Here is a 14,989-nt window from a genome sequence, read left to right as displayed (position 1 = left end):
GGGAAAAAACGAAATGCAATATACGTTATACTGAAGCTTTGTGTCTTCCTAACTTAAAGTCTAAAAATCATTAATGCCATAACAGTGCTTTTCATTTAAAGTCGTGAGTTATACAATGCTATAAAATAATGTAACTATTTTATTGTACAGTTTACATAGTATGGTTAGTAAACACTGTAGTGTAAAACGTTGAGTCTAAATGTCAACATAAGCATTACGTTTTTACCATTCAAAATCTTAATTCTGATAAAGAAAGAAGAACTAACTAAACAAAGCCTCAGACTAAATAACCCCTAAATCTGGAGGAAGCAAACCTTTCACACTGCTAAACTGGTTTGTGGACATACACCTCTGGTATTTCACTTGTGTGGGATGGGGTGTCAGCCATTGATATTTTTGAAGGGTTTCACAATCCTAAAATGAGCAGATCACATTTCGAAACCCAAGTTCCCTATTGCTGAGTGACTAAACAATGGCGTATAGTCATACATTTATCATCACCTAGCTTGAACTCAAATAGCGGAGCAGAAATGTAATTCCTTAATTCCCTTTTTATGCAACTGGCAGACAGTAAACGGTAAAAACTTTCATTTGTACAATATAGGTGAGTGAAGCACATCTGTCAAGAAACACGCACGAAGAAAAATAGTGTATATTCAGAATGCAGTGTCAGAAATACATGAGTGAGGCGACCTCTCAGCTCTGAAATAGACGCATATTAGCGCTTAAAATGTGTCAAATGTACACCGATTAAGTCTCTCGGTCTAAGCACACTGATCCGAGATCGGTTTCCCCGCTTCAGTGCATTACACAAGCACTGAAGGAATGCTGAGATTTTTATAAGCAGTAGTGAAGACCCAGAGGTGAGAGGTCTTTCGCGCTGAAGTCAAAGGTCACGAGGAGCCCTGCCTCTTCTGACTGATCACTCGGAGCGTCTCTAGCTGTTGTGCGCGTTGGCTGTGGACTGTTATCAGGTTTTGGTTCTCTTCCGTAAGTGTCCTGTATTCCTCCTCGAGTCGCGCAAACTCCGTCGACGCCTTTTCGTCCTCCAGCAGCTCTGCCATGAGCTCTCTCCTGAGCGTGACAGACACAAACAGGGAAATAACACGGTTTAATCATTCATTACATAACGTCTTTTAATGACTGTGTTTTATGTAATGATAATATGAAAAGTGTGTGCCAAAATAGCATATTATGTGGGCTGGGTGTCAGACAGGTGACTGCAGTCGGCGGTTCTATGCCCGAAACCTTTTAATAGGAAGTGAAACTGTTGATGCCATAGCTCTGGGTAACTGGGTTGATACAATGATCTCAATCAGAAAAAAAGAAAAACTAAATCATATACAGCAGACGACGACGATGCCTTGATGGCTTGTCTGTGATTTGTAACGCTTCACTACATTGCAAAGACAGCGGGTGATCTACATGTGGCCTTTGGAATATTAACAGTTGGAGCAGGGTTGTAATGTGCTGCCTTTTGTTTCTGTATTTGAAGGGTTAAAACGCAGAAAACACTGCAGAAAAATGTTTGACTGCACGACGATGAATCAGAGACATGCTATATACATAGTATATCACTAGGGAACATCAGAAATGGTTCTCTAGCTGAGCTCTGTGCTTTATCTGAACCCAGTGTATCTGAAAAAGTTCATGTGCGGAAAACACATGAGGAAAAAAAGAAGATGAGAAAGAGAACAAACACTGGAAATTTACAGCGGCATTTAGATGACAAGAAGGGTTTTGTGTTAAACCAGAACCAGTCTATATAATATAATATATATACTATATTAATGATAATAATTAATATACATATTCTGTATGTATATATATATATATATATATATATATATATATATATATATTCAAAGCACATTTTGCAAATCATTTTATTCAAAATAGAACTATATATATATCTTGTCAGTAATTAGGCCAAAGCCACCAAAATATAAAGTATTTTTGTCATTGTGACAAATTGTTAAAAATAATTTTTTTTCAGTCAATTAGGAAATTAAGGTTCTATAAAAATAGATATAAATATAGATATTTGTTGAGAATAGTCAATATTACGTAGAAATAAATGTGTGTTTTCATAACTGAATGGATGGTTTTGATTGTGATGGCTTGCACGATGAAAAATGATTGAGTTGTGAAGAGTTTGACGATTTAAATCAGTTTTGATCAGCAAGCCGTGTACAATTGGTTGTTGTGCAAAACTGCAGACAGTTGTACTTGATGTTTGCACGCATGTGCCAAAGCATGTGAACAAGAAGATAATTGTTCACAAACCTGAAATTATTGTTTTGGGAAAAAAAATAATAATTTGAGAAAGCAATTGAGACAAACTGTAATCCAAAATAGTTTACATAATGTTTGAGTGTTTCATTTGACAGCACTATATATATATATATATATATATATATATATATATATATATATATATATATATATATATATATATATATATATATATATATATATATATATATATAAATTCTTCTGTGTGATATAATTCTATAAATAATAATAGTATTTATGGTGTACAAATATTATATGGTTGTATATGCATTTAACATTAGTTATGTTTACATACATTGTCATGAGTATTTTGTGGTGTGTACTATAATGTGTGGTTTGAAAACACAAATGTACTTTTTACTTGTTTGAAATCCTAAAAACTGAAGAACACTTGTTAGGTTTGAGTGCACTTTCGTTTTCATCAAAGTGTGGTTTTGCAATGTCAAAAAAACAAAAAGTCCTGCATACCACAATACAGTATGCCAAGTCTTGTCATGATTACACAGGCCTATTTTAACCAGTAGAGCAGCATGACTCCGCGCAGGCAGACAAAGGTAGCTTTGATCAACTGTCTTGTTTATATACTGTCTCAAAGTTTAGTGCAGTCGAATGATTATATTACACAAGAACATTTTTTTAATGAATCGGTTGACAGCCCTATGTATATCTTTTATATGACAATAGCATATTAACAGGGTAATTAACAGCTCACGAATGCGTGTTTGTGTCTGAGTGGCTTACTTTCTGTCTTCCAGCCTGTCGATTTCGTGCTTGACCTGGCTGAACTCGTTGGCCATCTTGCAGTGGTTTTTGTACACTTCTATGGACTCCTTTAGAGACCGACACGGCAGCACCGGCTAGGGGAAGAAAGCCACGGTATTATTGCGTCACTTCTTTTTATTGGCGAAACTGTAAGCGTTTTGTTTTTACTAATACTTCAGCACAAATCACAATAGCTCTTTTTTAAAAGTTAGTTAAGAAGTGTGTCACAGTGTGGCTGCAGTGGCTGGGCTTGAATTCAGGAACTTAGTTTTTTTTTTTTTTTTGTCTTTATGATGTTATATTTGGATTGTCTGCTACATCCTGGAATATACACAGAATCGTCATACGGCCTGACGAGAGGGTTTCAATCAATAGATGAAACATAATATGTGGAAACAGTTTGTGAGACGCTTGACTTTTTTTATTCCTTTTGTGTCAGGAACTTCTTCTTTCGCGATGACTCAAACCACAGTCCTACAGAATATCATCCACACGACAAAACACTTCAACTTCTCCCAGTTTTTCCCCTAATGTGTGTGTGGGTGTGTGTGTGTGTGTGTGTGTGTGTGTGTGTGTGCGTGCGTGTTAAGTCCAACCTATTCGGATATTTCAGCATTTCAGAGAGGGACAATTTTATGGGGAATTATTTCGTTTTTATTTAATGTTGTTCATGCAACATGTTGTTCGTGTAAATGAAGTGCATGCTAAAAGCACAAATATAAATAAAAACTAATAACTAATAATTTCATAAACGGCTTTATAGGTTGCTAAGAATGTATAGAGATGGATAAAGACGCGAAGAGAAATATGGAAGTTTACTCCCTTCAGCCTTTTCCCTAAAAAAACAGTCTGAGGGAGTATTTGATAATAAAACATGTCAGTAAATTACTAGTTATGAGGAAACTGTATAAAAAAAATACTAATCTAGTTATGTTGACAACGATCAAAAACCAATTCTTCATGTCAGCATGATACAGCATTCACTCTCTATTTAATTGTGCAATGTAGTTTTTTTTGTTGTTTGTTTGTTTTTTTGAGTAAAACATTGGTAAAAATTTGTTGGTCAGGACATTTTTTACATCAGGAATTGACTGGATTGTGAAAAGTTGGAGGACATCACGCGAAAATGAAAAGCAAGTTATACATTCTTGATGATCATGATTATGAGAAGTATATATTTCTCAAACTGTTCACAAGAAGACCAAAAAAAGTGTATTAGATAAAAAAGTATGTCATTTATGAGCTAAAATTTTATTTAATAATAATTCAACAAAAGCTATAATAATATAAAATAAAACTGATGGTTATGTTGTGAATAATAATAATACATGGGCTTCTGGTAAAATTAAATGTAATGATTATTATAATTATTATTTTGTGATAATAATACTAATAAGAAATGATTGACTTGTAGTGGCAAAAAAATAATGTTTTTATTAAATAATTATCAGTTATTTAAGAAATGTATGTATATTATGTACAATAATAATTATAATAATAATATACATGTATGAGATTATAATGGCAAAAATAAATGTTAAAAATAAATTGCTTTGTTGTTATTACTAGTATTAAATATTATTTGCATTAAATAAATTAATTTTTATAGCAACAATAATAGCAATGCATTAAAACACACACACACACACACACACAAATATACTTTTTTTCATTGAATCTAAATTTAATACTTGTATTTAATATACATTTATTTTTCTTTTAAATGTATAATTTGCCATTTTGATATAATATATATATATATATATATATATATATATATAGCAAATAAAACTAAGGCCATCTTGTGGTCATACAGAAGCATTGCTAAAACATTTCCTCAATGACAAAGTTACATTCTCTGTATGTTGGCCATATAACCGAAAATAGTCAGTTTGGAGGAGATAGTTGAAGAAAGAGAGAAACAAACATTTTAAAGCAGCAGTTATGTATTTCTGTGACCTGCAGATGTCTATAATGTTGCCTGGGTTCAGACTATTCCTTTCCGGTTTTGCTTCTTTCTTTGTGAATCTTACATTCAGGATCATTTGAAAACCTCTCACATGCGCAACAGTCTTCAGCTGTGAGATATAAAGTGAGCTGTATGATATCTAGGCTTCCAGAGGCTTATTACGGCGGTGTTTTCCAGCAGATTCAGTAATTGTGTTGTTAAGCGTGCAGCACTACATGCCGTCATGTTTTAAACATTACCTGCAGACGTTGTTCAAGGTCAGGGAATGATGGAAGGGGATCCTCTGCATCCCTCAACTCTGAGAGGAAAAGAAAGCCAGAGGGAACATGTCTGGTATGAGAACCCTAATGTTTGAGATGTTCACTCCAATGCATCGGTGGTGACATCTACATCCGTCTAATCAGCCAAATCATACCGCATGAGCAGTTAGATGTTTACACTGATCTAGGTCTAGTTTCTCTGGTCTAAACATACACGTGGTTATTCACCCAGAAACTGCTTCCAGATCAGTGTCGAAAGCCAGATTGGAGCCGCAGCTGTTCGGCCATGGACTCTAAATCCTGAACGGACAGATTGAAAGTAACTATCTCCTGGGTTCTTCTCAATGACTTGTCTTTAACGAGCGATCTGACAGACAGCTTGTCTGCGCTGATTCCCGCCACGCCAGCTATGTCCAAGAGAATCCTGTGACGCAACCAGCTAAAAACAGGCCTGTTTACAGTCGTGCATCGGCCGGGCGGCCAATTAAAACATAAATATACGGTCAAATTTGCGAGGGTATTATCTGAAACGCGATATGCACGGGATTCCTGCGGCCTGTGGCCAGGTGGGGAGGAACAGCCTTTCACGCCGCATGTGTATTATTTAGCTTTTCCACTCCATCAGTCTTTCATTGTTTTATATAATATACTGTAATATGTTAATATATTACATATAAAAATAATTGTATTATGTATAATATATATATATATATATATATATATATATATATATATATATATATATATATATATATATATATATTATTATAAAAATACACACACCCTTTTTTCGGGAATTGTTCTATTTTTGTATATGTACTTGTAGACTTTTATATCAGAATTATTTTATTAACAGTTTAATAATATATATATATATATATATATATATATATATATATATATATATATATATATATATATATATATAATAAATTATAAATGTAACATTTACTATATTACACACACATGCATGTTTTAGGCATACGTACCTAGTTAATAAATATGTATATGTATACATATTTGCTATTATTATTTGTTGGTTGGTTTTAAAGTTATGTTGCAGAGTTGATTTTGTCTTTTAGTTGTTTTTGTTATTTCAGTTAAAGTAAATAAATGTTAAGATTTTCTAGTTTTCGTAAATGAGTGACTGTAAATCACACACATAAAAGAAAAAAGAAAAGGAATTATGGGAACGATGGCTAAATGTAGCATGTTTATGTGAAAGGCTCTATTTGTGCTGAACGTTCGGGAAAGAAAGGCCGCAGGGCAAAGCAGCGGCGACGCGCGAAGTATTAAATGCTTTTAAATTTAGGCCAGTGTTCTAAAAGCAAATGAGTGCATCATGCAGCAGTGAGGTATTAAAACAGAAACCCGATGCTGCAATGCCCAGGCAGCAGCTGCCATCAAAGCATTTGCCCGAATAGCTGTAAAACACTTTGACAGCGCTGTTGACTTTGTGGCTAGGTAGATATTTTGTTTTTAAGATGCCAGAGATCAACTAAAATAGAGAGGGCACCTGTTTCTTTGTAAAGGATGGCAAAAGCTGAATCGATCCCACATGAGAGGCTTTGGGTGGGTTTTGCTTGTTGCCATTTTGGTAGAAGTCACGCATCGTACGGCCGCGTCTCTATTTTAGTCTCTCAATCGCAGGGTCTTTGTCACAAGCGTCTAAAGTAATGATCCGCGCGTCCTTCTCAGCGGACGCGTTACCTGAGGTTTCGTCGAGACTGAAAGCGATTTGTACTTCAGCTTTGTCTGCAGAGACTCGTCTGGTTGAAGTGATCATTTATTCCTAGAAAAAGGGCAGATGTGGATTAAAAGGGTGGACGTGAAGCTTCAGATGAATGAGATCAGCAGCTTTTCAGAGGTGGTGGTGAGAAGGTTTCATCATGGGCCCAAAGTTGCATCAGGGATCAAACAATTGGAGATGAATCCTCTTCCAGCCAGCAAATGAGATCATATCGGCTGCACAGTGTTTCTCAGTGTTGTTTATAGTAATACTATATGTATGTTTATTATGCTTTATATATATAAATTTTTTTTACAGAAGACTGAAAGCGCAATGTTAATGTCACGGAAAATATAAAAAGGCTAATATTAATATTAAAAGGCTTGTTGGCTGTTGTGACTTTTCTTTGTTGAAGCTCAAAGAAGATTTTTGAGACGTTTCGTTTGTTACATATGACTACAAGAAAGAACAAAAAAGCCCTTACCTGACAGTAGAAACGTGTTTACGGAAAACTCTCTGATAAAAATCGTAAAAGAGCCTCAAGAGTCGCTCAGCAGAGGACACAGAGCCGAACGCACTCCATTGAGAGTCCTGTAGATCTTCATAAACTAGTCGTAATCCTCGTAGTGTACACCGAGAAGCCAAAAACTGGTTCACCACCGCAGCCAAAGCAATCAGAGCTCTCGAGCGGGAGGCTGTCGGAGTGGCACTGTGATTCTGTGTGTGCCAGCCAGACGCCAATTAAACGGCTCAGATGGCATGACTTTACACTACAACAATGTCCATCTCTCCAATCAGCTTCGAGTCACTCACACGCTCACGAGAACAATGCAGAGGTTGCTTTTTTGTTGTAGTAGTAGTAGTAGTTATGAGCTTTCTTTAGAAAAGGGTTCGGGGTTATGATTTGTAACTTTTTCAGAGCTGTGTGCATCAAACCGATCGCAAAACATGGGTTTACACACAGAAAATAAAATATATACACTTATAAAATATATACACTTCTTTGTATATATATTTTTTTATATTTTATATTTATATGTGTATATATATATATATATATATATATATATATATATATATATATATATATATATATATATATATATATATATATATAGATATAGATATATATATATAGATATATATTTTGTTTTCTTTCCAACGCTGGACAATTGTAAAAAACATTTCACTGCATGTCGTACCATGTATGTAAGTGTATGTGACAAATAAAATTTGAATTTTGAATTTGAATTTTGATATTTAAAAAGATGCATTAACATAAAATAATAATAAAAAATATATATATATATATATATATATATATATATTTAAAAAAAAACAACAGATAGTAGAATAAGTATAGCAGAATAAGTTCAAAGATTAATTTGCCTCAAACAAAGGATTAGGTTAGATTATTAATTCATTTAAAGTGATATGAATAATCATATGAGGTATATCTAAATTGTTTAAATCTAAAATTAGAAATTGTATATTTAAACACCCATAAAAATACTGAGATCAAAGAGAAAAAAAAACAAATAATGTGTGCATGTGTGTGTGTTATGATGCATTTGAGAAGTTGATTTGATTTATGTATTTTATTCTAGTGTATTGATTTATTATTTCATTATTTTCATTATGTGTTTTTATGTGGTGTACTTTATTTTACAAATCTTGATATTATATTTAAACACCAACAAATCTTGATATTATATTTAAACAGCCAGAAAAATACTGAGATCAAATAGAAAATATAGAAAAAAAAAATATGTGCGTGTGTGCATGTGTGTGTGCGTGTGTGTGTGTGTTTTCATGCATTTGAGAAGTTGGTTTGACCTATTTATTTATTCTACTTATTTATTCTACTGTATTGATTTATTATTTCATTATTTTCATTATGTGTTTTTATACGGTGTACTTTATTTTACAAATCTTGATTATTTCATTTTTATAGTTTTAAATATCTTAAATATATGTTTAGATTTTATTTAATTTTAAAGACAGAAATATAAAATAAAAAAAAATAACAATAAATTTCAAATTAAATAAATCAATATAACAAAATATTTTCTGTTTTTGGGTGGGGATCAATCGACTGTATCGGCGCTCCACTCTCTGGTCTGTCTGGATCAGTGATCCGTGTTTCCGCTCTCGGCAGCGGCGCCTGTTCTTTCTTAGCTGCATGCTTCTCGTGCGCTGCAGCCTCATCCAGCATCAGTGTAATATTCATCTTATCCGCTCGAAATGGCTCTTCACGTCCCCAAAGCCCCGGGCTTTGCTCAGATGTTAAAGGATGGTGCGAAGGTAGGGCTGTTGAAGCGGTGTTTAGCTCGTGTTGTGTTGTTTTAGGGCGCTCGCAGTGACTCCTCACAGAGGTTTCTAGAACACGGCCCTCTTAGCGCCCAGCTACCGGTAAAACCAGCACGCGCTTCAGACTTCAGCGGAAGAATAATGTTTTGTACAAGGCCGTCATCGCTGCTAGGGCTTAATGAAATGTGGAGGTTTTGACGGGACTTGGGTTTGTTAGAAAGTAACGGATGAATGAAGTTAGCATGTTAGCTGTGGACATGTGCCACTGACAGACAGACACCGATCACACCTCCATCACTCACCCAGCTGACTTATATAGGCATTTGGAGGAAGTAATTTGGTTTTGACAAAGCTGTGTAAACGTATGGTTTTATTTAACGTCTGTAAAATAAATAACACGAATAATCCGACAATAAAGGAAGCAGTAAAGGGGCAGTTCCTCATTCATAATCACTGGATATTCGGTTTGTTCATATGCTGATCAGATCGTTTAATTATAGGAATTAACCAAACTTTGAAAGAGATTGAAGTTAATTGAGATTTTGCAGTTAATTTTGGCTTTTGTAACTGTTTAGCCTTTTTAAAAACATATTCACGCCCATGGTTCTGACAAATGCAGTTTTGATAAACATTATACCATCAAATATCATAACTACTGCTAAAGGTACTTTCTAATAGAGTTATAAAAATAAAGTATGCATAGAGGTATAGCAGTGAAGTATATTACGCTCTATATCATAGAAATGTCATTGATTTCTCACTGCCTAGTATTTCACTTTGATATGATCAGCAAGCATGTTATACTGTGTACGCTAACCAGCCCCGAATGTTTTTTGTTTTCAAAATGACTTTTGACTTACGTTTGCTATTTGTTTGTTTGTTTTTTTTTACGATCAGCACTATTCAGGTCTTGAGGAGGCTGTTTTCAGGAACATCCAGGCATGCAAAGAACTGGCACAGACCACAAGAACTGCATACGGACCCAATGGTGAGGCAGTTTTTTTCACTACGATGAATTGGACCATTTTAGCGATATCACTGGATGTCACACGGTCGTTTACTTCTGTACAGGTATGAACAAAATGGTCATTAACCACTTGGAGAAACTCTTCGTCACAAATGATGCAGCCACCATTCTCAGAGAGCTGGAGGTAAATAATGTGAAAACAAAAAAGCAGGAGCTCATGCATATAATTCGAAAACATATGTGTCTTTATTAATTTAATATGCTAATGTCTCTCCCTTTCATTCTTTCCTTCCTTCCTTCCCTCAAGGTTCAGCACCCAGCTGCCAAAATGATCGTGATGGCATCCCACATGCAAGAGCAGGAAGTAGGCGATGGCACAAACTTTGTGCTGGTGTTTGCTGGAGCTCTTCTGGAGCTTGCGGAGGAGCTGCTGAGGATGGGCCTGTCGGTCTCAGAGGTCAGTAAGCAACCACTCTAATGCAGTAAGCCACTATCAGGAAAGAGGGTTGCATTAAGTGGCTCTATAAAAAAAAAAAACCTTTTGTTTTTAGAGTCTCAACTCAGAGTTTGGTTCCCATACTAAAAGCTATTAGTTTGTTTAGAATTTTTTAATGAATATATTATGAGGGTAGAATAGCATGATTAATCCCTGCAAATTCATCTGAAGTTGAGAATTACTATACAAGATATTTGCATTATTGATCGTATGTTTGGTAATTGTTGAATCCTAGGTGATTGAGGGTTACGAGATGGCATGTAAGAAAGCTCTGGAGATTCTGCCCGACTGCGTCTGTTCATCTGCGAAAAACCTGCACGATCTGGATGAGGCCACAGCCATGATCCGCTCAGCTGTCATGAGCAAACAGTACGGCAATGAGGACTTCTTGGCCAACCTTATCTCACAGGCCTGCGGTAAGGCACGGTTGCTGGGAAGGCTTTTAATTTTGTGACAATGTTTTGTATTTTAGTCATTATAATAATTAAAATTTTATTACTACTTATTTTACAGTCTCTATCTTCCCCGAGTCTGGCAGTTTCAATGTCGATAATGTCAGAGTGTGCAAAATTTTGGTAAGTGTAACGTGAATTTAGGCTCTGCTTTAAAACTCCTGAGTGTCTGTGGGTCAGGTTCAGTTACGTTGCGTTCTTTTGTAGGGCTGTGGACTGAACTCTTCTATGATGCTTCACGGGATGGTGTTTAAGAAAGAGACAGAAGGAGACCTCACATCAGTGAAAGATGCAAAAATAGCAGTGTTCTCCTGTCCATTTGACTGCATGGTTACTGAAACAAAGGTAGGAAAACGCGTTCTTTTGTATATTGTTTCAATAATGTGCATGAAATTATGTTCTCTTTTGGTTTTTGGGCTTTCTTTTAATATTTCTTTTTGATGCTTCAAAGGGAACGGTACTTATAAAGAATGCAGAGGAGCTCATGAATTTCAGTAAAGGAGAAGAGGACCTGATGGAGGCCCAGGTGAAGTCTATTGCTGATTCGGGGGCCAATGTGGTTGTGACTGGGGGCAAAGTTGCTGACATGGCCCTTCATTATGCCAACAAGTACAAGCTCATGGTGGTCAGGTGAGAGAGAGAAGACACCTTTCTTTTTTTGTGCTGCTTGAATCCGCATTTGAGAATGAGAATATAAGGAAAATGTATGAATGCTGTTTGTACTTCACTCAGGCTGAATTCAAAATGGGATCTCAGAAGACTATGCAAAACGGTGGGAGCCACAGCACTGCCCAGACTGGTGAGTTATTTAGAGTTACGTTTCATGAGTGCATTTTGCATTTTGAGTTGGTACCAAGCCGTTTTGCATCATTATGGTCACTCTCAATGATGTTGTGTTTATTTCTTTTTTCAAAACAGACTCCCCCGACCCCGGAAGAGATGGGACACTGTGACAGTGTGTACCTCTCTGAAGTAGGAGATACCCAGGTTGTGGTCTTCAAACATGGTAAGGAAAATCTAACATTATTTTAACATACCATACATAATGTTTGTGTGTAAGTACTATTAATATTACTATCAAGTAATATAAAGCAGCATAACTCTTAAATATTGATAATAATAAGACGTGTTTCTAAGCATCAGATCCGGATGGCTGCTTAAAATGCAGCTTTGCAATCATAGGGATAAATAATTATAATAAGTTATTTGTAACCATGAAAAGGGTTTTAATGGTTTGATAAATAAATACAATTGTACTTGAATGTAAACCAGTGCTAAAATGCACCAACATGTAATATATTTAAATATTTGTTGTTGTTGTTGTTGTTATTATTATTTTGGGGTGAAATGTGGCACTTACCCTCCAACAGGTTCTGCAGATAATTTTTTTTTTCTTCTTGATTATGTAGCTTAAGCAAACTGAGCTAAATGTATTTTTTTTAATTTGGCAGTCATGTATCCAGACACCTCATTCTATCTCACTCCTTTTATCCCTAGATAAAGAGGATGGCGCCATTTCCACTTTAGTAATTCGTGGGTCCACAGACAACCTGATGGATGACATTGAGCGCGCCATCGATGATGGAGTCAACACCTTTAAAGTCCTTGTCAGGGTGAGCTACTTTAAAACCCCACAACAAAAACACCTCTAATGAAACCCTTTTAAATCACAAAATGCGATCCTAACAAAAACATTTCCCCTCAGGACGCACGACTTTGTCCGGGTGCCGGTGCCACTGAAATTGAGCTGGCAAAACACATCACCTCCTATGGAGAAGTAAGCAAATCAATCTCCTCTCATTTTGCTGTTGGCAAAAGCTAAAGAGTGTAAATAATTCGAACATGTCCTCTGAAGTCTTGCCCAGGCCTGGAGCAGTACGCCATCAAGAAGTACGCAGAGGCGTTTGAAGCGCTGCCCCGCGCTCTGGCAGAAAACTCTGGCGTCAAGGGCAATGAGCTGATCTCCAAACTGTACGCCGCGCACCACGAGGGCAGCAAGAACTCCGGTTTTGATATTGAGGTGAGGGGAAAAGAAGCAGATACTGATTTGGATATGAATAGAAAGAAGCACATTAAATTACGCATTTCAAGGTTTCAAGACTAATATGCTTGTTTTAAACCAATCAGGGAGAGGGTCCTGCAGTGAGGGACATGATGGAGGCTGGCGTACTCGATCCGTACCTGGTCAAGCACTGGGGAATCAAACTGGCCACAAACGCAGCCATCACCGTTCTCCGCGTGGATCAGGTTAGCTCTTCGCTTTACAATTACTCATCTTTCAGTTTCATATTCCACTCATGTTTGTAAATTGAGGTGCTCTGTTAGCGCGCTGCTTTCTGGATTATAACGTGATGTGTATATGCCAGATCATTATGGCAAAACCAGCAGGGGGACCCAAAGCTCCCAAACAGCAAGGACACTGGGACAAAGATGGTTGGGATGAGGAGCCAGACAAATTTGATACACATCATTGATAAGAAATCCCAAATAATTGCAAAGGTGCACAAAAACCACCCCACTGTTTGGAGTGCCTAACCACTGGAGTGTGTGAAGCGGGTTGCATGAACACTGTGTGGAAACTCACCATCAGTTCGAGTCTAGCCTGGTTTTACACCTCAGATAAAATAGTTTAAATTGAGCTGAGAATCATTAAATACGTTTATTTTGGGCGTTGCTTACCCAAAGTTGTTCTTCTAAAAAAAAAAAAAAAAAAAAAGTTTAGTTTTTAATAAAAGAAATTTGTAGAAGAAGTTTGTAACTGCATGAGGATGAGTAAATGATGACAGCATCTAACTATCCCCTTTTAATTAGAGATAAGTATGATGGTTTAACTTTCTATTTTAGACCCAAGTTCAAGATCTATTTTTCCTTCACGAACAACACTAATTTGTGTCATACTCTGACGTTTTGACATTTTGGCACAATTTACCCGCATGCTGCATGCACTAAAAGCACTTTTTCTACACAGGATATCGCGCTGTGCACAAATGACTGTCTTTTACTCTGTAAGTGTCTGACAGTGTCTGCTTCTCCTCAGATCATAATGGCCAAGCCGGCCGGTGGACCCAAAGCTCCGCAAGGAAAGAAGGATTGGGATGAGGATGAATGATGTCACTAACCTGCGTCTCCCTGTCACCGTCTTTAGCTTTTCAAGTGTTGTGTATTTAATATCTAGCACCCATTCTTTTTGTATTTCTTTCTTTTTTTTTTAAGGATAAGCCGTGAGTGGCTCTGAGCTGTTATTCTGGTCCCAATAAAGGCACTTGAGCTGTCAGTCTCCTTGTCTCTTCGTTTATAATAATGCTTGGGATACAACTCAATTCAGTGTAATTTTTATGCTTTGATATTCTTGAAAACATTAAATCTGCCTGTTAAGACGTTTAGGCACAAGCTAAAGCTGATATTCTCAAAGCTGATCAAAGAATGTTTTTTTTTCTTTTATGGGATGAAGGTAGTTTCCCTATAATAATATCTGTATAATTACAGAATTGCACAATTGCAGCTATTATTCATCTAGCCACATCAACATGACAGTTTATTATAGTAAAGGAAATTCTTGGAGCATTGTTCTGGTAAATATTTTTTGGATTATATTTCTGCTTACTTTATTTACCTCAATACCCCCCTCAAATATCCCTTTTATTTTGCAGTGAATTTAGGAAAATTACAAATGAAAGAGGATGTGCACTTTTATACCATAGGTCCTCTGCTGCTGCGTTTTGTTTTGTTTGTTTTTTCTTCCATTTTAG

At 36.1% G+C, this 14,989-nt stretch overlaps 2 protein-coding genes and 1 long non-coding RNA gene across 4 annotated transcripts; 2 read left to right on the top strand and 1 right to left on the bottom strand.

Annotated features, from left to right (window-relative positions):
* Window positions 1–132: 132 nt before the first annotated feature.
* On the bottom strand, window positions 133–7,851 carry map3k7cl (map3k7 C-terminal like). The gene is made up of 5 exons (XM_043250678.1): window positions 7,500–7,851; window positions 6,997–7,078; window positions 5,266–5,324; window positions 3,037–3,152; window positions 133–1,074 (listed from the first exon to the last, which is right to left on the bottom strand). The coding sequence occupies exons 2-5, from the start codon at window positions 7,070–7,072 to the stop codon at window positions 894–896; spliced, it is 432 nt and encodes a 143-aa protein (XP_043106613.1). The 5' UTR covers window positions 7,073–7,078; window positions 7,500–7,851; the 3' UTR covers window positions 133–893.
* On the top strand, window positions 2,562–4,112 carry LOC122352922. Its single transcript, XR_006251939.1, has 3 exons — window positions 2,562–2,849; window positions 3,051–3,171; window positions 3,497–4,112. It is a non-coding gene; the product is annotated as an uncharacterized LOC122352922 (long non-coding RNA).
* A 1,309-nt stretch (window positions 7,852–9,160) lies between the features above and the next one.
* Window positions 9,161–14,514, top strand: cct8 (chaperonin containing TCP1, subunit 8 (theta)). Of its 2 annotated transcripts, XM_043250911.1 has the most exons (16): window positions 9,161–9,319; window positions 10,223–10,313; window positions 10,397–10,476; window positions 10,600–10,749; window positions 11,024–11,204; window positions 11,302–11,363; window positions 11,448–11,585; window positions 11,692–11,870; window positions 11,973–12,039; window positions 12,159–12,246; window positions 12,738–12,853; window positions 12,946–13,017; window positions 13,096–13,260; window positions 13,368–13,487; window positions 13,607–13,739; window positions 14,278–14,514. In XM_043250911.1, exons 1-15 carry the CDS (start codon window positions 9,260–9,262, stop codon window positions 13,712–13,714), a joined length of 1,677 nt encoding a protein of 558 aa, XP_043106846.1. In that variant the 5' UTR covers window positions 9,161–9,259; the 3' UTR covers window positions 13,715–13,739; window positions 14,278–14,514. The 2 variants fall into 2 exon arrangements, with proteins under 2 accessions (XP_043106846.1, XP_043106847.1); XM_043250912.1 differs by lacking the exon at window positions 13,607–13,739.
* Window positions 14,515–14,989: the final 475 nt, after the last annotated feature.

The sequence above is a fragment of the Puntigrus tetrazona genome, chromosome 10 (assembly GCF_018831695.1).
Source record: "Puntigrus tetrazona isolate hp1 chromosome 10, ASM1883169v1, whole genome shotgun sequence".
Lineage (NCBI taxonomy): Eukaryota > Metazoa > Chordata > Actinopteri > Cypriniformes > Cyprinidae > Puntigrus > Puntigrus tetrazona.
This window is presented reverse-complemented; position numbering and strand designations above follow the sequence as displayed.